Genomic DNA, 20167 nt, shown 5'->3' with positions numbered 1-20167 from the left:
CAGCACCAGTCAAAAGTTTGGGCACATTTTCTCATTCTAGTGAATGGGAAGGTGCGTCCAAACTTTTGACTGGTACTGTATTAAGGGCAAACATGAAGAGGTGAAAAAACAGCCTTTCTCTAATTTTCAATAAAAAGCTGCAAAATAAACCGAATTTTTGAACTGTGATCCGACTCCTGCTCTGTGGCTGCTTTAAGGGCTGAACAACACTCAACAAAAGTTCGTGTTTGTGTGTAAGTGGAGGACACTCCTGCACCACTTAAGGTTAAAGGACAGGTTCACAATTTTGTTAAGTGTGTCTTAAAACAACAGTCAGGTGTCCATATGAACACTAGAAGAGGTTTTCCTCACTGTAATCATTCCTCCCGTTCATACTGACTATTAAAAGATCCCCTTTAAATGTACTTTCAATGTAAATGATGGGGGACAACATCCACAGTGTGTCCACACAGTTATTTAAAAGTTAATCTGAAATTTATGAGGCTTCAGCAGTGTGAGTTAGTCATAGCAAGTGGATATCTGCCACATTTAGTCTTTATAGCATCTCTGCAGTGAAAGTATAGTAACAAAAATCTACTTGATTTGACTCATTTGGACTCTGAAGCTTTATATTAGCTTCAGATAAACTTTTAAATACATTTTTATAATCTTATAATGGTCAGTATGAACAGGAGGAATGATTATGGCAAGAAAAACCTTCAATGTTAATTTGGGCTCCTGACTGTTGTTTCAAGACAGACTTGTGAACCCGTCCTTTAACAAAGATGCATCAATGGAAGAGGTCCACACGTTTAGCCCACATCTAGTGTGTGTGTGTGTGTGTGTGTGTGTGTGTGTACGGTGATAATAAAAGTTATAATAAACTTCATTTATAGAGAATCATTCATACACAAAATGTAGCTTTACAAAACATGAAAAAAGCAGTTGAAACACATTAACATTAAAATTAATTTAAAAAGAGGAGGGAAGTAAAATAAGGAGTATGGATAAAAGATTCTAGATAAAGGTTTTTAAAGTTCTTAAAAGTTGATGATTCAGGTCCAGAAAGCAGCTTCACTGCACGACTTTGTTTTAGTTTTTGTTGCACTGAGCAGCATAAAAATACTGTTTTTCACGCCATTAAAGATACACACTCAGGAGACGACTCATTAAGGGAAATTTGACCAAATATTTTTAAAAAAAGAAAAGCTTAAATAATAATCATCTGCCATTTTCAGTCATTTTTAGAAGTTAAATCTTATGGAGAACAGACAGACAGCAGCAGCCTGTGAATGTTGATGATTGTCGTGTCTTCAGCATCAAGCTGAGTGAGCTCTTGGCTCATCCTCATCAACCACAGCTTGTATTATTGATATGTTGGCTCAGTTATTTAGGTCCCCAATCTGGTCTAGATTCAAGCAGAATAGAAAAACAACAGAATAAAGACACGTTCCTGATAAAGTGACGGCCGTCTAGGGCAAAACATCAACTTCTGCCTCTTTGATTGTTTCATTCTTCCTTTGTGGGAGTGTGTGCTCGGTCTCACTGAAGGTCAGTTTATTTCTGTCGTAACTGTGATTTAGGGTTTTCATTATAAACAATGTTTTTTCTTTCTTTGCCGAGTATTTTCGTTGGTCTTGTTTAGACTCTGGGTTTGAAGATATTTAGGTATATCAGGATATTTTCACAAAATGTGAAAAAGATAAATAACCTGCCTTCTTTTCATTGCCTTCAAACTGTGTTAACCACAATTAATTGATTAGTTTTAGGTGTAACTTCTTGCTGTTGGTGGTCGTTCTCTCTTTGTGCCAGTGTTTCCTTCTCTTTGATGGACTCAGGTGTGAAATTATTCTGTTACAACAACAAGATTAAGAGCCTCTCAGATCCTTTAGGACATGTGAAGTTGTTTAAAGACTAGAAGTGGGCCACAGGTGTGGAGACAGAGAGAGTCACCTCTCCCACCTGCTTCATCAATTCCTCCGGTGTATTTAAACATCTTGTGGTCATGTTTTCTCCTCAGTGGGCTGAATAAGTGAGTTTTCTGTGGATCTCTGACACGCACAACCAGGTTTTGTTGATGCCTGAAGTAAAAATCGTCGTTTTTTTCTTTGTTTTTTTAGGAAACCTCCATTTTATTTCTGGTTTAAACTATTCCAGAGTGATAACCAGGTTGCCATGGTGACCCTCCTGCAGCCTAGCAACAACATCAGCACCGGGCACAGCCTCGTGTCGGACCCCGCCGGTGCGCTGAGCCGGGCGGGACACACCGCGGCGGCCGTGCTCCTCGGGTTCATCCTGGTTCTGGGCTTCCTCGGTAACTTCACGGTCCTCGCTGTGTTCTCCCGGTTCCCCGGACTGCGGACTCCGGCCAACCTGCTGCTGATCAACATCAGCGTCAGCGACATGCTCGTCTGTATCTTCGGGACTCCAGTCAGCTTCGCGGCCAGCGTGCGCGGCAGGTGGCTGACCGGGACCTACGGGTGCCGGTGGTACGGTTTCTGCAACGCGCTTTGCGGTGAGTGATCGAGGTCTTTTAAAAAGTCCTGAATGAAAACAGAAGCTTCATCTCACTCTGCTGTTTTCTGTACTCTGTTACAGTTTTCTTACAGGTCTTATATTAAGCTGAAGAAGTGATTTTGATTATTGTTCCCATAGAAAACAGAAAAAACACTTTCAGCCAAGTCAAAAGAAATAAGAAAAGGAGAGTTTAGAAAGTAAGAAATTGAAATAATACAGTCAACCTAAAAGCACAATAGATAGTCTGTCACTCATCTTGATGCAGGGGAGGGGGGGCTCTTGTCCCAGATGTGAATTTTTTAAAACATTTTTATGACTATCACAAAAAGAAACTTTTATATTTTGCTCCAAACTAATGATTCCTCACATGAATCTCCTAACTGGACTACCAAGATGATTTTCTGTGTTTGCCTTTGTTAAAATACATAAATCCTTAAAAAAATTTAAAAAATGTGATTAAGTTGCCTCAAAATCTGTTCATGTAAGCAAGCAGGATATTTAAAAATTAAGACTTTTCCTGTACGTAGGCAACAGAGACATGAGGCTGAAGTACATGAGGGTCCCTTGTCTTACTTCTGCTGTCAGATGGAGTCTGAAGTACATTTCCATACCGAGGTTTTCTGTTATTCTGGTCATAATTATCGGCTAATAAAAGGAGGGATTCATAAATGTTTACTACTTACTTCTCTCTCTCTCTCTCTCTGGCAGGTCTAGTGTCTCTGGTGTCTCTCTCTCTGCTGTCCTTTGAGCGGTACTTGGTCGTGATCCACAGCACACGATCAGACTGCTCTCAGTACCGCAGGGCCAGGCTCGCTGTAGCGGCCTCCTGGTTCTACTCACTGGTCTGGACTCTGCCGCCACTGCTGGGCTGGAGCAGGTCTGTATACTGACCCCAATATTAACATCAGGTCATCATTAGATCATTCATTCATTCATTTATTCAGTCAGATGAACTCTGGTCATCCTAAAACTTTGGGCCCATTCAGAAGAAAGTATACTGGTTTCTTTCATTTACTAAAAAGAAGAAGCTTTTTGATTGATAATAAGTAATGCCTCTGACAATGAACTTAATTAGTATTTATTTGTTAAATTTCATCACAAACCTTTCTTAAAGAGCATTGCATAGACAGAACACCTACAACTAGCTAATCAATAATCAAAAACTAATTTTATGTGATATAATATGCAATAAAACAAAACAAGTCAATCAAAAAGCTTTAAAAGTGAAGAAAGAGCTTGTCACACAGCAAAAACTCAGCTTCAGACAAACTTCAAACTTACTGGTGTTTATTTAAATATTTTATTTAAATATTTTCTTTACTTGTTCCGTCTTCAGTATTGATTACTTTGGATCATCAGCACCAGACTGAACTATATTACTTTGCACAGAATTTTAGATTTAAAGCTCTTATAACACATCAAAGTAAAAAAAAATGTGAACAAACTGCAGTTTCAGCCAGATATTAAACGTATCATCACACAGAACCAGAACTGTGACACTAAATATGAACCATATGAGACCAGTACATGTGTCCTGTGTCGTGGAGCAGCTACGGGCCCGAAGGTCCCGGCACCACCTGCTCCGTCGAGTGGCACCGGCGCTCGGCCACAGCTCGCTCCTACATCAGCTGTTTGTTCGTCTTCTGCCTGCTTCTGCCGCTGCTGCTCATGTTCTTCTGCTACGGGAGGATCCTGCTGGCTGTGCGAGGGGTGGCGAGACAGGTGAGCGCACAGCTTGACCTTTGACCTCTGATGTGTAACGTCTCGCTCCGCAGCAGTGTCTGTGAAAGCAGCGTGTGTGTGTCTCCAGGTCACCAGGATCAAACAGTCCTCTGCTGAACGGAGGGAAGGCCGTGTTCTTCTAATGGTGGTCTCCATGGTGACGGGCTACCTGTTGTGCTGGATGCCATACGGGATTGTGGCGATGCTCTCCTCCTTTGGACGGCCCGGTGTGGTGCCACCTGCCGCCAGTTTAGTCCCGTCCCTGCTGGCAAAGACCAGCACCGTCCTCAACCCCGTCATTTATGTGCTGCTCAACAAGCAGGTGACAACATTTCTCCACTAAATATTCCTCTGAACTCACACGCAGACATCGGAGGACGTTATTTCTCTCCTTCTAGATGCTTTTCTTCAACTCCAAACAAAATAAAACAAGACTTGAGAGGCACACTGGCTTCTACAAAACCTTATAAGCCTCAATAATTAAAGGATAAGCTCACATTTTTTCAAGTCTATCTGAAAGCAGCTCTTAATGCAGCCTCTCAGTTCAGCGTCTTTACGGCCCCCCTCTGCTCTGATTGGTTAGCCTTTGCAAGCTGCCCCTCAGCAGACTTCCAGAGGCCACTTAAACAACAGTAGTAGTTGAATTTCACTTCCTTCTCTTGTTCTTTACTCCAAATGGAAACTTCTTAAATATATCTGTGCAGGTTTCCTGTTCAGCTGCAGAGGAAGTATAGTAACAAAAAGAGGGAATTGAGCACTAAAAACACTGTAACACTGGGAGATATTGACTTGATTTGATTAATTTGAATAGCTGAAGCATCATATTAGCCTCAAATAAACCTTTAAATACATTTTAGTCCAGATTGAGGATTGTGGATTTTGTCTCTGTCACTTACTATAAAATAATAGTGAACCTGCAGCTCTGGATGTGTTTGTGTTACTGTATCATATTCATTTTGTTGTTTCGTCTTCCTCTGTTTGTGTCTTTTTTCCCGTCTTAGTTCTGCAGGTGTTTCCTGTACATGGTCAGGTGCGGCTCAGATACCCCACCCACCCTGATCCACCACATGTTGCCTAGCAGCAGGGGGGCGTGGCCTCCAGCTACCATCCCGCCAGCTGACAAACTAAACACAACACCTGCCACGATCACATCCAGGGGAAGCGGCCGGCCCTGATGCTAGTGGCTCGCTGTGCAGCATAGAGGTCAAAGGTCATTTAAGTCAGTGATAAATAAATAAAGGGTTCACTTTTTCTTGTTTTCGTTTTGAAACAAAGAAAGTTAGAAAAAATCTATACTGCAGAATTTTTTTTTAATCTCCTATTCTTTGAATTTCTGTGTTGATTTTACTTCTTTTGTTGATAAATCTGGTTGAAACCAAATGTGAAACTACGATCATGAAGCTTATTTCTGACTGTTTTTCACAGCGGCAGTCAGATGTTACCTCAGTCAGTTGTTACACTGTGCATCACATGTAGCTCATTTTGTTGTCTGATCTTTAGAGCATTTAATTACACTTTAAACTACATGTTATATTTTTCTTTTTTAACAGTCAGCAGCATGCTTTATCTCAGAGTTTTATTTGTCAGTTATATTAAATGATTTGTCAGGAGATTTTTCTTATTGACAACAAATCTCATGTCCAGAGCTAAAACAACAGTGAATCGATCCTACTTACAAGTATTGTGTTTGTATCCAAAGCCTGATAAATCTTATTCCTCTGTGCTGTAGACCTCCATTGTTGTACAGAAATGATTAAAAACACATCAGTGAGCCACACCGTTGCAGTGGACGACATGTTGTTACACCGGGAAAAGCTTAAGTACGGTGGATTGTTGAGAAACGGCTCCAAAGACTAATAACAGCATTTTCAGTCTCAGGAGAGTAGTTCCTTGTACGGTAAACACCTTCTGTTCTGTTTACAGAGGTTCAATAGCTTGTTTTGCTACATTTCACAACCTCTTGACTTTATCTTGAAGTTCTCTGAGAAATATACAATGTGGTACAAACAGAACCGCGTTCACATGCATGCACTGTGACGTCTGCCATACAAGAAACTGCTCTTCAGAGACTGAAAATGTGATTGCTGTTGGTCTTTGGAGCCGTTTCTAAACAAACAAACATAACTGTAATCTTAGTGGTGAAGGAACATGTCTCCCAGTGTAACAGTTTGACTCACTAATGTGTTTTTAATGGTTTTTTGGGGGGGGGGGGGGGGAGTTCTACAGCACAGAGGAAGAAGATAAATCAGACTTTGGATCAGGCTTCACATGAGATTTGTTTACAATAAGAAAAACATAGAAAATCACCAGCCTTGTTCTTTAAAGACAAAACAAGAAAGACAAGTTTGACTACATTTTGCACCACCAGAGGGCGGTGTGGCTCAGCTGACTGATGTGATGAGTGTGAAAGTGAATAACTGGTGAATAAAGTAAGAAAACCATTTTACAAGGAGACATTTAGGCTTTTATTCATGTTCAACAATATACAACGATTAAAAAGCCTCAATTCAGAATGAACAACTTCAAAATCCTGAATGAATGGTCCAACACCAAAATAATTTATTAAGAAAATAAACATACGTCTTCAAAAATATACAGTCATTATGCTTCATGAACACTGACTGAGTCTCAGTGAGTGAAAGATTCATCTAAAGACACATTCACATTTGTGGTGAAGTTGAAACAACTGACAGACATGTTGAAATACTTTCAGGTACGAGGTGAGAGGACACGTCAAAAAATGCAGTGTATCACTGTCGGTTTCACCGTGGAGGAGACGTTGGCGTGTGAGAAGCAGCGAACTTCCCTGAGCAGGTAGTCCACATGATGCAAGAGTTGAGATCAAAACCCCACAAAACATGATGAGTCCGTATTTAAACACCCGTGTACAGACATTAACACCGTCACACAAGTCTTACAAACGATTCAAAAATACATTTTAGAAAATGTCCCTGTGAGGTGTGTTTACTGCTGAACCGGAAGTCTGTTTAAGGTGCATCCATGTCGTGGAACAGCGGAGCCGAGTTCACAGCATTCTCCTCTTGTTGTTTAACTGGGATGTGGATTTTCTGATGCTTTCGTACTCTGAGAAAAGAAAGCAAAAGTGTTACAGATCACGTGGATGAACTCAAGACCTGCGGTCAGTGTGGGCTGCTCCTGTTTCCTCCTAAAAGTTTCTGATGCTGGTGGAGACTCTTGAAGGTAAAGACAGCATTAAGGAAGTTGAAAAAAAAAAAGACTGAGTAGCCTTATTTTAACTTTTAAGTTAAATAAATCTAGCAAAGACATCTCCACTGCAAACCCTCTCTATCACAACAGGAATCTTTGATTTAGTAATAATGAGACAAACAGAAGTAACCCGGATGTAACTACAGTTCTACGTTGTAGCCCATCATCTCTTCAAGGATGTAAACGCAGCTACTGTTGGAAACATGATTGCAGAGCGACACAGCCTGATCATGTATCACATCAGTCTAGCGTTGCGGTCGTGATATCAACGGATGAAATCTGATGTTGAACTATACAGCGTAGGTATCTATGTCAGGACTCCTATTAAAGGACGGGTACAATATTTCAAGCCACAGGTGTCATGTAAATGGTTATAACACATTCTATTAATTGATATCTCTGAAGCTAATACGAAGCTTCAGCTGTAGATAACTTTCAACGTTGCAGTCTTTTTAGTGCCAAACTCACCCACCGCAGCTCAACAGGGAAACACAAAGAGGGAATTTGATGCTAAAGACTGTAAATGTGTCAGATCTCCAGTAGATATGACTAACTCAGACTGCTGAAGCCTCATATAAGCTTCAGATAAACTTTTAAATGACTGTGTGGACACATTATTGATTTTGGCCCCCATCACTTACATTAAAGCACATTTGAAGGGAATCTTTTAACAGCCAGTATGAACAGGAGGAATGATTACAGCGAGGAAAACCTCTTTCACTGTTCATGTGGACGCCTGACTGCTGTTTTCATACACACATGATAAATTGTGAACCCGTCCTTTAACACCTTCCATCAATTTTCTAATTGTTTAAGTTACTTTAAATTACCAACCTGTATGTTGATCCAAAACTTTAATTGTTTTTTTCTTTCAATACAAAAGTTCAAGTGGAAAACGTGCTTTAAAAATATAGTTTGCAGCATCAACAGTCTATATTTAAACTCCAGTACTACAGCTCATCATTTCCACTTCCTCTACATTTTTCTCTTCAATTCCCACAAACAGAACCTTTTACTGAACCGTCAACGTTGCAAGATGATCATCTTTACTGTGAACTCAGTTGAGCAATATCTTCTTTCAAAATGAAAAATAATTTTTGGATGTATGGAGAAATAGGCAGGAGGTAAAAATCTGTAGTGCTGAATTTAATATTTGATTTTTCAATTAGTTGATTGACAGAAAAGTTTAAGTCATTTATCAAGACAAATATGTAAAAACACTCACAGGTTCCAGCTTCTAAAATGTGAGGATTTGCTGCTTCTCTCAGTTTTATATCATATGTGATGTGAATATTTTAGCATTTTGTCTCCTTAAACTCTGAGAATTTGTGATGGACTTTTGTTTAATGTTTTTGACATTTCATAGATTAAACAACTAATCAATTAATTAAATAAAAAATATGTAAACAGATTGTAATAAAAAATAATTGTCATTTGCAAGCCTAAAAATCTGTTTTAATCTGTCTGCTCTTTTAGTAAAATTCTGGGTATTTTTCAGTGAACATCAGTAAAAACGAGCCAGTTCGTTGGTCTAACCTGTGAGTAGTTGAACGGAGACATCATGGGTTCTTGTCTCGTGTAGTCCGGAGGGTTGGCGTGGGGGTCGTAGCCCAGGCGAGCCAGCATGGGAGCGATTTCAGCCATGTCGTTCAGCACGTCAGGGGGAATGTGCCCCACCCAGTTGGAGAGGGCGTCGGTGTTGACCGGCTTCATCACCTGATCTGTGGAACGCTCGACCCTGCAGTGAGTATCACACCGTATGTTACGAGGTTTATATGGAAGAGAAAAATAAAGGTGACAAATCAACGCGTCTGCCCTTAATACAAGTGTATGTAAGAGGGTACAGACATGAGTCAGAACCACAACATGTCACGTCTTGTGCTAATTAACATTTCTGACGAGCTTATAAAACTTTCGTGTGACTAATATAGCTCCGACCGTTGCATAACTAATCAAAATAAGGGGGCTAATTCTCTCAGAACGTGGCCTAATTCCTTCAAATACATGGCAGCGTTGGGTTTTGCAGTATGAAGCAGACAGATTCCCACCAAATCCCCTGAGCTCCCCTGAGATGAGACGCTCTGCACGAATCACGACAAATAAGTGGAGCAACACAAATTAAAAACCTACTGGAGGGAAGCCTGTAAGCTTTACTTGACCTTGAAAGTTTTGGCTGCTTCAGCGAAAAAAACTGAAAACCAGATTAAATTTTATATCTCAGAGGGGGTTTTTGGGGGTTTTTTTTGGAGGCTACTCAAACATTTCTTTGGTGGGTTGAGTTGGACTCATGATCCAAGTATTTTTTAAATTCCTGGCTACTGGTGTAAATGTTAATCTTATACTGAGGTATTTCCAGCCGTTACAATATATTAAGATCAGCGGTAGACATCAAGTTGCAGTGCAAGTCCCAATCATATCTGTAAAAATCAAACTCAGAAGAGACTAACGCTGCTATGATTAGTCCATTCAATGATTAGTTGATCCACAAAAAACTAACCAGCAACAACTGTGATAATCATATAATGATTTAAATACATTTTTGATAGAAAATGCCAAAAACCTTATGCTTGTTTTCTGTGTCTATATGTTAACTGAATATCTTTGGGTTTGGGACTGGTTGGACAAAACAAGTTGTTTGATTATTTCACCATTTTCTTCTTTGACAAAAAAGTAAAATACATCACAAGAGAAGACCTGGACTGCATGTCTGATGACACAAACTGCTGTAAGAGAACAGAGTCCTGTATGTTAGTATGGTGATCATTTAGTAGACTGGGTTCAATTCCCCTGATCCTGCACTCTGACCCATTCTGTGGACAGGCTAAGTAGCGTTTTAAATGATCTGTGTTGTCTCTCTTTCACCTAATTCGATTAATCAATCAACAGGAAATTAAATCTGCAATTATTTTGATGACTGGATAATCGAATCAGTGATTTTTTAAGCAAAAAAATGCAAGAAATGAACTTGTTCGAGCTTCTCAAATGTGATTAAATGCTTTTCGTTGTCATACATGATATTAAATTGAATATATTTGGGGTTTTGGACTGTTGGTCGGACACTTGAAGACATCCTCTTTGACTCTGGGAAGTCATAACGGCTATTTCTCGCTATTTTCTGACATTTTATGGAAAAAAAAGAGGATTCATTCATTAATCAAGAAAATAAGATTAAGATTAATCAATAATTGTGGTAATCAATTCAACTGTGTTTTATCTACTTCTTTAAACTCATGAAAGGGAGTCATCAAAACTAGATTAGTCGTTAGTCTCAAGATAAACTAGACGGTCTTGTTACACCTTATATAAGAGAAATGTTACAGCCGTTGCAACAGTGCAGTTGTGAGCAAAGTCCGCTTGTTCTCAGCAATAGTTCATGAACCTGTTCATTTGACTGACAGACAGAGAAACGTGAGAATCGCAGCATCCTTTTAGCAGCCTGAAATATGACACCTTTACTCTAAAATAAACCAAAGGCAGCAGGGTGAGAGTTCACAGGAGAAATCAGTATGGTGAGTAAAACACACTGTGATCTGTGTGATTCTCTAACATTTATATGCAAAATGTATATGTGATGATGAACACGCTTGAACACTTGAGACAATGAGGATGGCCAGTTAGTGGAACTGATGAGTTAGTGGAGCTAATGATCCATCGAAGGCCAGTCAGAAATTTAAAGGCCTGTAAAACTGAAATGATTATCTTTGGTTTTTTGGTCAAACAAAACAAGAAATTTGAAAACGCCACCTTGAACTCTGGGAAATTATAGCGGTCATTTTTCACCATTTTCTGACATTTTATAAACAAAATGATGAACTGATAATTAAGAAAATAATCGTCAGGTTAATCAATAATGGAAATACGTGTTAGTTTCAGCTCCATTTAAAACTTTTCTAAGACTTGCAGGTCAAATGACAAAAATAAACAAACTTTCAATTTTCATATTTAACCCTTGTGGGCATCCAGCCATGCGGGTAGTTTCAGTTTGGTGGGCTGAGGTTTTGATATATTTGCCTCTGAAACTTCTGCAACCACCACAGAATACAACAGAGGGGGATGAGATTTCATTTAACAATACATTAAAAAAAAAAAAAAAAAGCAACTTGCCCCTCCAGAAAAAAATGTCCTGGTTACTGAGAATAATCCAAACACTCCACTTTCTCCAGTTACAGTAGGAGAGATAGATACTGTATCTGGAAACCTCAGCTTATAATAGTGAAACTATCTGCACGGCTAAATACGGCAAGAGTTAAGATGTCACGCACTCACTTGGACAGAGACACGCCACCGGCCTTTCCAATCAGCTCTTCATGGTGCAGCACTGATGGGTCCCACTGCAGCTCGAGGAAGTGAAGCAACTTCCTCATTTCCTCCTCTGGGTGGAGGACGAGCTGCTCGTAGCGTACGGGACGACATCTGGCCTCCCCCGCCGCCTGGCACTGGGTGAACATGGTCTCCACCGCGCTGCTCCACTTGGTCAGACAGTCCCTGTAGCTGGTCAGGTCGAAGCCAGAGATGGTCACCTGTGAGGGGAGGTGGAGATATGAGATGAAGAGATAAGACGACGGAGACTGTTTGTTTGGTCACAATATGGCACCGGTACAAACTTGTCAAGTGGCTGTTCGGAAATATGAGCCTGTGAGGAAGTTTGTCCGCCTGGAGCCCTGATAAGAAAAGAAGAGCAGCATACCTTACGAGATATCATGGAGTGGACAGTCGCTCGTCCGTCTCGTAGCATGAGCACAAATTTGGCTTTGGGGAAGATGTGCGACAGATATGACAGAGACTTCAAGGCGAACGGATCCTTGTTGCAGAGGCGAGGAGCGGGCTCCCCGTGGCCGACTATCACCTGAAACACATGAAGTTAAAGCTTTTATCCAACTACGTGCAAACTGTTAATCATTAAAAGCCTTTTTGTTATTGAGGCAGACATAAATATCACGTTATTTACAACAACAGAGATGAGCACTTATATTAAAGAAAAACATTCATATTTTACCCAATGGAGATTATTTATTACACAGGATTAGGGCTGCATCTAATGATTATTTTCTTGATTCATTGATTAGTTGTTTGGTCTATGAAATGTCAAAAAAATGGTAAAAACTGTTTCCCATAGCCCACGATTCAACCTAAAATTCAATCTAAAGTCTTGTTTTGTCCCAACCAACAGTTCACAACCCAAAGAGATTCAGTTTACTATCAGAGGACTAAAGAAACCAGAGAATATTCACATTTAAGAGGCTGGAATAAGAGAATTTTAGCTTTTTTTTTGTTAAAAAATAATCAAAATACTTGGCGATTAATTTTCTGTCAATCAACTAATCGAATAATGTTTGCAACTCTACCCAGGATACTGCAACATTTGCACAAATTACCTTGTTAATAACTATTTTACGGTCAAATACAGTAGTTTTTACCGACCTGGTGATTTCATGTTAAATAGCCCTTTAAATTTTGTTTAAATGGTTACAGACATTCAAGCAAAAATTGGGCTGCGAGTAAAATTTTATATTAAAAAAAAGGAGAAATTCTGCATCATCCTAAAGCTTGAAGCCCTGAAACAGTCACATGACATTAGGTATGTTTGCAGCACAGATCCAGAGACGAGTTTCAGGCCAAATTCAACACAGCAGATCGTACGATGCACCGACCAGCTTACCTCTAACAGGAACGCTCGCACGGCCGCGTCCAGCACCTGGTCAGTGACGCCGGCCTCGTCCAGTCGTATCCTCTCCTTAACCGAGCGGCTCCAGGTGGCCCGCATGGTCAAGAGGCGGGGAATCACTCGGGTCTCTTCTCCACACCGCACGGCATTGTGTGCGTCCAGCATGACGCGCATCAGCGTGGTGCCACTCCTGGGGAAACCTCCGATGAAGATGAGGGGCGTGTCTTCGGGAAAGTGTTCCATCAGGGACAGGCTCTGATTGGCTGAGCCCAGGGTGAGCTCCATCCAGCGGTACCGATGGCTTTTCGGAGGGCACTCTGTCCCGCTCATGCCCAGGTAGAGCAGGGAGGCGGAGCAGAGCAGCACGCAACCCAGCAGCAGGCTCGATCTGGTGTTCCTCATGATTGCTGGTCGTGTTTGAGAGAGTCAAGAGGACAAAAAACGGTCTTTAGGGGCAGCTGAGGAGGCTGGTGGCTGGAATCAGATGTGATTAAATCTACTTCTTAAATCTCAGTGAAGGTCAGTCAAAGAAAATTATGAGGCCCGATGGAGGCCAGGAGGGTGGAGTCTGGGCGTGATTTTCAGGTGCGAGCTGGGGAGACTCCTCGCTCCTCTGCAGCCCCTCAGCCCTGGTGTCGGAGAGCAGGATCCAGGCCTGCTGCTCTCCACAGCCAGCCACATCTCTTACCCATCTTTCCTACCTAGAAACATGAGAAGAAAACATCTCGGTATCAGTTTATATAGCTGACAACCACATAGAGAATCCCTCTTTTTCCCTCCAGGATTGTAAATCTTACAAAAAACATATATCATCGTATTTTAAATTCCTATTAATTATATTTAGTATCTTCAGAACATCCGCCACTGCCCTGAATGAGTGAGCTATTATGTGATGGTGGCTGTAGACTCATTTTCCCCGAGAACACTTGCACACACTGTTCACAAGAGCTGAAATGCATCCAGTTTTTGTTCTCAGAGCAGCTATTTTGCATCTTTCCTCTGGGGAACCACTGACTTGTTAAGCCATATCAAAGTTGACTGCAGCATGCGACGCAGACACACACACACACACACACACACACACACACACTCACTCACGCTATATATCTGAAGCTACTAATTACAGCTTCCTCATGTTTTCATTCTCACTGACAGTTTTTGCCACACTGAAATGCAAAGCAAATTGGTTTTACGATGAGATTACTATTGACCAAGCAAGTCTTTCCACAACTTCCTTGTTCCTCTTCTGCAATGTGCACACGAGCAGTTTCATCAGTTTATGCCAGGCTCTGTTTCCTCTTACTCGCAAAATACAATCTAAAATACACATGCCTGCAAAACCATTTGAGATGAATATTGACTTAAAGGGACATATATGCTTTTTCAGATTTTCTGTTATTTATATACTGTTATGATGTCAGATATCTATGTTAAACATGGTCAAAGATCCAAAACTTGAGGTTAATATATATAGAAATGCTCGCTGCAAGTCAAAAGCTCAGTATTCAGCCTGCTTTAAGTGCCTTGATTTGCAGCATGTTTTTCTTCCTTGACGACAAGCTGACGTCAGGATCATTGTGCATGCTCATAAACAGCTGTCCGTTCTATAGTCTTGGTTGCTAAGGTTGTTGCTAAGGTTATTCCATGTGTTGATTGCGTTGTGTGCTCTCATATTTCAGATCAGATTCCAGCTCGAACATGTACAGGTGTATTTGAGAAGTCAATATTTCGAGGAAAGAACAAGAAAAACAAGTGAAATCGAGCTTCTATAGTTTGTTTCTTAGTTGGTTGATGAAGCCTCCCGAGCGGCCAGTAGTCGACCATGACGCAGCTATCGGAAGCTAACCAATCAGAACAGAGTAGGCTCATTAGGAGGGGGACCATAAAGATACAGGGGCTAAAACAGCCTGTTTCAGACAGAGGCTGAACTGAGGGGCTGCATAAAGAGCCAGTATAAGATAAATAAAACTGTAAATCATGTGACAATGTTCCAGTAGAGCCCCAGAATATAAATATAGATCTGGAAATGTGCCTCATATCTTAAATAACTAATGTGTCTGAATACTTACTTCACTGCAGTGATTGAATGACTTTCTAAGCCACATTACAGTTCTGAAACTCCACAAATTCTCATCTCAAAAACAGCAGCTTCACTTCTAACGGCAGCTATAAGCAAAGTGGAAAATCTCTCCCTTTCTCAGAGGCATTCTGTTTTTTTTCTTGTTCAGCCTGAATGTGGAGGGAGCCTGACATCTGGATGCCACGTGGGGAACACTCCTTTCGCTGGGCTGGAGTAGCCTCCCTGTAAAATTTGGTCTGTCGATCAAAGCAAAAAGCAAGAAAAAAAAAAAACTGATGGAAATGAGGATATCACAGCCAGGCTGGGATACTTAGGTGCTGCCTTAAGCCACGCTAAGTCTAGTGGTATCCATAAGCTTTACATGTAACTATAATGCATTTCCATGCAGAGATTAAGCCACTTGGGAGTTTACAGAGAATGAGGCCAGTGGTTTAAGATGAGACTTGCTGTTTTTTCTCAACAGATTTAAAAGGCTGGATGACAAAGATTACAGAAAAAACCCACTAACCTCTGCAGTTTTATTTGCCCAAACAGGTTTGGAGACATTTGTAGATTAAAAGATTTATATTTTGTTTGAGACTGCAATACAATGAGGGTGAATTTAATTGTTTCTTTGTGGTGTTCAAAGCACTGAATTTTTTTTTTAAAAACTCATCAGTTTTAATTGGGGGGTATTTATTCTTTCAAATTCAGTTCACCTACATTGTACTGGCATGGAGGCAAAAGTCTCAGGGGCAGATATATTTAATCAAATACCCACTCTGATAAATCTGGCGACTGACCTTGAAAAGGAACAACAAACAACTCTGTAATAACAGAACACTTTGACATATGATCACAGTCAAAGTCTTTGGACTATAGTTGAGGAGACAATCATTAAACCCAGAGCCACCATCAACTCCTGAATCTTCACAGGACAAAATGAGACTTCCTTACAAGCTCCAACATTTCCCCCTAAAATCGGGTTGATGCATTAATAGATTTCAGTCAGGAGTCATTATTGGAGCTGTTTCTTTGAATGCTCCTCCTTAAATCTTCAGTAGTTTTTAATGGTGCACACATGCATTTTTGTAAAAGCTATTCTTACTGTCTATTCAAAGCTGCAATAACAATTTCCCCTCAGTGGCAAAACGTGTGAAGTGAATATCCTAGAAGCTACTTGTTCAAAAGCTGCATTTCTTTTTTTCTTTTTTTTTTTTTGTGGTGAGCCAGGTGTATAAATATCATAAACAGGTCAAAGCTATCACCGCAGTCAGTGGTGTGTGCAGAAATAGGATTATTCTACGCTTGCAAAACGTAGGCCCAGCAGCCACGAACATCTGGCCTGCTGGATGATGCATCTTGTCTGCAAAAATGCACCCGAGGCGGGCAAGCAGCCACCAGGTGAACGACCTGCTATCAGTCAACACACCGTGACACACCAGCGGACACCTACGGCTCCACCAAACAGCCTGTCAGGGTTTCATAATCATCTTTTGCCCGGTGTTAATGGACTAATTTAGCCGTCTGCAGGTAGCCAAACACGCTTCGTGAGTATATCGAATCAGTTAAAAATGGAGTTCACTCACCAACGTCCGTGAAACTGCCGAAACCCGAAAGGAAAAAAAAAGACACGAACCTTGATCCAAAAAAGACTGAATCCAGCAGCTCGTCAACACGCACAGACACAGCGGTGTTTCCTCTCATGTGGGGAATCTATCAGTAGGAGTCACAGCGGTGATGTTTAAGCCATTTACAGCTTTTAAAAAACACATTAACGCTCAACGTTTCGCTGCTGTTTCCAAACGTAACTTTGAACCGTATCTGCCGTTGAGAGACAGAGAGAGAGGAAAAAAAACACTGTGAACACGAGCGCAGCCAAGCAAAGAAAGCTGCGCGCTGATTGGCCGATGGCCGTTCTGAATTCTACAACACATCTGCTTGGACGATTCTGATTGGTGGAGGCGTTAAAGGGCAATTCCGCCGTAGTGGCATTTTTTTTCCCCCCTCACTGGAGGCTAAAATTACTTGAGCTCATCGATTCGTATGTTGCACACTAAAAGCCCTCAGGGGGAAATCAATCACAGTCTGAACTTTAGCAGAGCTTAAACCCAATCACATTTTTATTAGTTTTATTAGTAAGGCAGATTTTGATAACCTTTTTCAAGTTCATGTGGGTCTTTATGATAGATGGAGGTGTATGTGGAAGACCAAAGGTGACAAAATTACATAAATATAATTTATAAATTAGATAAAAATATTCCTGAATAAAAATAAAGTTAGCTCTGAATTTTACGACTAAAGATAAACACAAATAAACAGTGAAATTAGTAAGTATGAAATGACACCAATTTGATATAAGGTACATGATAAAAATAACATTAAATTATAGGCCTTTTCACAGAACACATTTTGACATATGAAATACATATGAATACATATGAAGAGCATGAGTGTGAATAATAAAATTAGTAATGACTTCAGTTTCAGGCAAGGAATCTATAAAATTATGTATGTCATGTAACGACCCTTCCTTCTTTTATAGATTCCTTGGTTTCAGGGTCGCAATATTGTGCGTGCTGCCTCACTATCACTTGAATATAACAGAGCCATCCTTAATGTTATTAGTAACACTTGTGCTTTCCCTATTATAACAAGTCAACATGTCTGCTGTGAAAAAGGTCTGTTGTCATAACCCTTATATTGACACTGCCAAGTCAACACTGTGACAGCACGTCCCTATTTCTGTATGAAGAACAAAGTCTGGAAAAAACTTGCAAGGTGGCCTCGATTAACCCTATTTACCCCACTCTCTGTGCATTGTGGACAGCATCTCCATATTTGCTTTATGGTAAATCACAATAATGTAGGAATATGCAACGTGTAGGCACAAAACTGAAATAAAGTTGTTAAAAGTAGACACATAAACTCGAGGGTAATAAACCTCAGTTAATATGTGCTTTTGTAGTGTATATTCTCAAACACAGTAAACCTGGACCTGGCTTCCAGTGCCCCTGAGATTTCTGGGCCCAGGGAAAGTTGCCTGCTTTGCCCAGTTGGTTATGCATCCTTGAAAAACAGTAGATTGAGGGTGTAGGACTGCAATTTATGATTTTCATTAGAGATTGATTGTTTTTCAATTAATAATTAATTCTAGAAATGATCAAAAACAATTCCACACAGAGACTTCTGTTTGCTCTGTGCTTCAGCTTCAGTCTGAGCTGCAGAAACAGATGTTTCACCTCTATCTGCCCCTGCAGGGCCAAAGAGGTGTCATTAAACCGCTTACTTAGTCTGACTGCTAACCAAAAAAAAATTATTATAATGAGAAAAAAAAGAGAAGCACTGATTAATTCTTAACATTTTTGAAGCTGTGGGCTATAAGTGTGTGGTTTTTATACCTGACTGCTGACTAAAAAATACTTCTCAAATACCTCCAAGGAAAAAAAAGGATTGACTGAAAACAAGTTTGCTGAAATATTTTCAGAGATTACGGAATCAATGAACCCATGTACAGCAAAACGGCTCCACACAGCTTGTGTTTTGGACACATGTAGTTGGTCAAAAATAAAACTTATAAATTGTGACAAAAATAGATTTATGACACAATCTGAAAGAAGAATTACTAATCTGTCTCTAAATACTTTCCGACTTCCCGACCCTGCCTGTGGCCACTCAGCTGCGCGCCCATTGTTTCCTAGTGAAGACTGAAATCTTCAAAAATGGGTCATAAACACTTAGTAAAGCAGCAGGGCACTGTAGTTTTAGTAAACATGAATAGGGATTATTCTTAGTTGCAGAATAATACATATTTGATGCTATAACAATTATTTATGGCATGATGACGTTAAAATACTTAAACTAAACTACAGTGGTTCATCATAATGAAGGAATATGTCACTCAGTGCAACAGTCTGGTCCAGTGATGTGGGGTTTTTTTTTTTAATAGTTTTTGGACAACAATGGAGGTCTATGGTGCTCCTGTGTGCCAATAAGCTACATCCGGCACTGGCTACACAGACAATACTTGTTAGGAGGGTCAGTTTAGATTTGTTAACAAAAAAAAAAGAAAAAATCAAACCTTTCATCAGCTTGACAATGGGGTAATGAGTCATTTCTTACATAATACTTGTGTGAAACAATCATGTAAATGTACACCAGAAGTGAATAAGACATTAAGGGAGTAATGTGTGATAATATTAACTGATAAAAGTATTGAAAAACACTCACTAGCTGAATTTCCACCGCTGTCTGAGGCCGGTGGTTCAATAGTTGCAGTTTCTCGGCCTTGATGACATTGATGGGGGAAAATATCCCGAGGTCAGCTGTGGCTCCTGTATGTGCTGGTACAAAATCAATGTCCAGGACTTTCACTCTAGTCTCAGTATCTCAGGTACTTAGTGAGAAGAGGAAACTAATGTGATATGCTAACAGGAAGCCCAAAACACAGAAAAATACGCACATCTAACCAGCACATCCTTCCTCACAACATCAAGAACAACATAGCACATTTGAGCTGATCTAGAGATCGAAAGTTTGTGGGCTTATGTGTCAGACTACAGTTTATATCCAATGTAATCTCTGAGCTTAAGGTTTACGATAATATTCCAAGGTGTTTATTATTATTAACTACCACTAGTGATTACACTTGTTTATACATCTACATATAACTATCACCAGCAAAGAGAAAAAAAACATTTTGCATTTTTTCTCCAGCTATGTCTTTTACTTCATGCTCTATGGTGGTAGACCGGTTCAAGACTTGTGAAACGTTGCCCAAATCTCCAACTTTTTCAGTGATTAAAATAAATAATAAAATGACTAATGAAGAGAAACAAACTGACACTTCACTCTGATTATGGGGCTACTATAGTGGGGCAAGTTAATTTATTACTATAGTGTGTTTGGGGGCGTCCTGCAGGTGCTTTCCTGTTTTTGCGTTGACAGACTTACTGGTAGTTGAAGAATGAGAATAAACTGAAGGTGTTTCCTGTAAG

At 40.2% G+C, this 20167-nt stretch overlaps 2 protein-coding genes across 4 annotated transcripts; one reads left to right on the top strand and one right to left on the bottom strand.

Moving 5' to 3' along the window:
* The first annotated feature begins 1050 nt into the window (after positions 1-1050).
* On the top strand, positions 1051-6409 carry LOC137195774 (pinopsin-like). Its single transcript, XM_067608377.1, has 5 exons — positions 1051-2494; positions 3205-3373; positions 4047-4218; positions 4307-4540; positions 5220-6409. The coding sequence occupies exons 1-5, from the start codon at positions 2155-2157 to the stop codon at positions 5391-5393; spliced, it is 1089 nt and encodes a 362-aa protein (XP_067464478.1). The 5' UTR covers positions 1051-2154; the 3' UTR covers positions 5394-6409.
* A 250-nt stretch (positions 6410-6659) lies between these two features.
* LOC137195775 (protein-tyrosine sulfotransferase 1-like) lies at positions 6660-20166 on the bottom strand. 3 transcript variants are annotated; one of them, XM_067608380.1, is made up of 6 exons: positions 19401-20166; positions 13106-13812; positions 12134-12292; positions 11713-11966; positions 8983-9184; positions 6660-7302 (listed from the first exon to the last, which is right to left on the bottom strand). In XM_067608380.1, the coding sequence occupies exons 2-6, from the start codon at positions 13511-13513 to the stop codon at positions 7267-7269; spliced, it is 1059 nt and encodes a 352-aa protein (XP_067464481.1). In that variant the 5' UTR covers positions 13514-13812; positions 19401-20166; the 3' UTR covers positions 6660-7266. The 3 variants fall into 3 exon arrangements, with proteins under 3 accessions (XP_067464481.1, XP_067464479.1, XP_067464480.1); XM_067608378.1 differs by lacking the exon at positions 19401-20166 and adding an exon at positions 16760-17034; XM_067608379.1 differs by lacking the exon at positions 19401-20166 and adding an exon at positions 16810-17034.
* Position 20167: the final 1 nt, after the last annotated feature.

The sequence above is a fragment of the Thunnus thynnus genome, chromosome 13 (assembly GCF_963924715.1).
Source record: "Thunnus thynnus chromosome 13, fThuThy2.1, whole genome shotgun sequence".
In the NCBI taxonomy this organism is placed as follows: Eukaryota; Metazoa; Chordata; class Actinopteri; order Scombriformes; family Scombridae; genus Thunnus; species Thunnus thynnus.
Note: the sequence above shows the minus strand (reverse complement) of the source record. Positions and strands in the feature narration are given on the sequence as shown.

Bases quoted from the DNA above. Each gene is read 5' to 3' on its own strand.
- LOC137195775 (XM_067608380.1), bottom strand. From the start codon at position 13,513: ATGAGGAACACCAGATCGAGCCTGCTGCTGGGTTGCGTGCTGCTCTGC. The intron at 12,293-13,105 runs GTAAGCTGGTCG...CATGTGTTTCAG, and splicing joins TGCGAGCGTTCCTGTTAGAG to GTGATAGTCGGCCACGGGGA. The intron at 7,303-8,982 runs GTTAGACCAACG...TTCTTTTCTCAG, and splicing joins CTCCGTTCAACTACTCACAG to AGTACGAAAGCATCAGAAAA.
- LOC137195774 (XM_067608377.1), top strand. From the start codon at position 2,155: ATGGTGACCCTCCTGCAGCCTAGCAACAACATCAGCACCGGGCACAGC. The intron at 2,495-3,204 runs GTGAGTGATCGA...TCTCTCTGGCAG, and splicing joins TTTCTGCAACGCGCTTTGCG to GTCTAGTGTCTCTGGTGTCT. The intron at 3,374-4,046 runs GTCTGTATACTG...GTCGTGGAGCAG, and splicing joins CCACTGCTGGGCTGGAGCAG to CTACGGGCCCGAAGGTCCCG.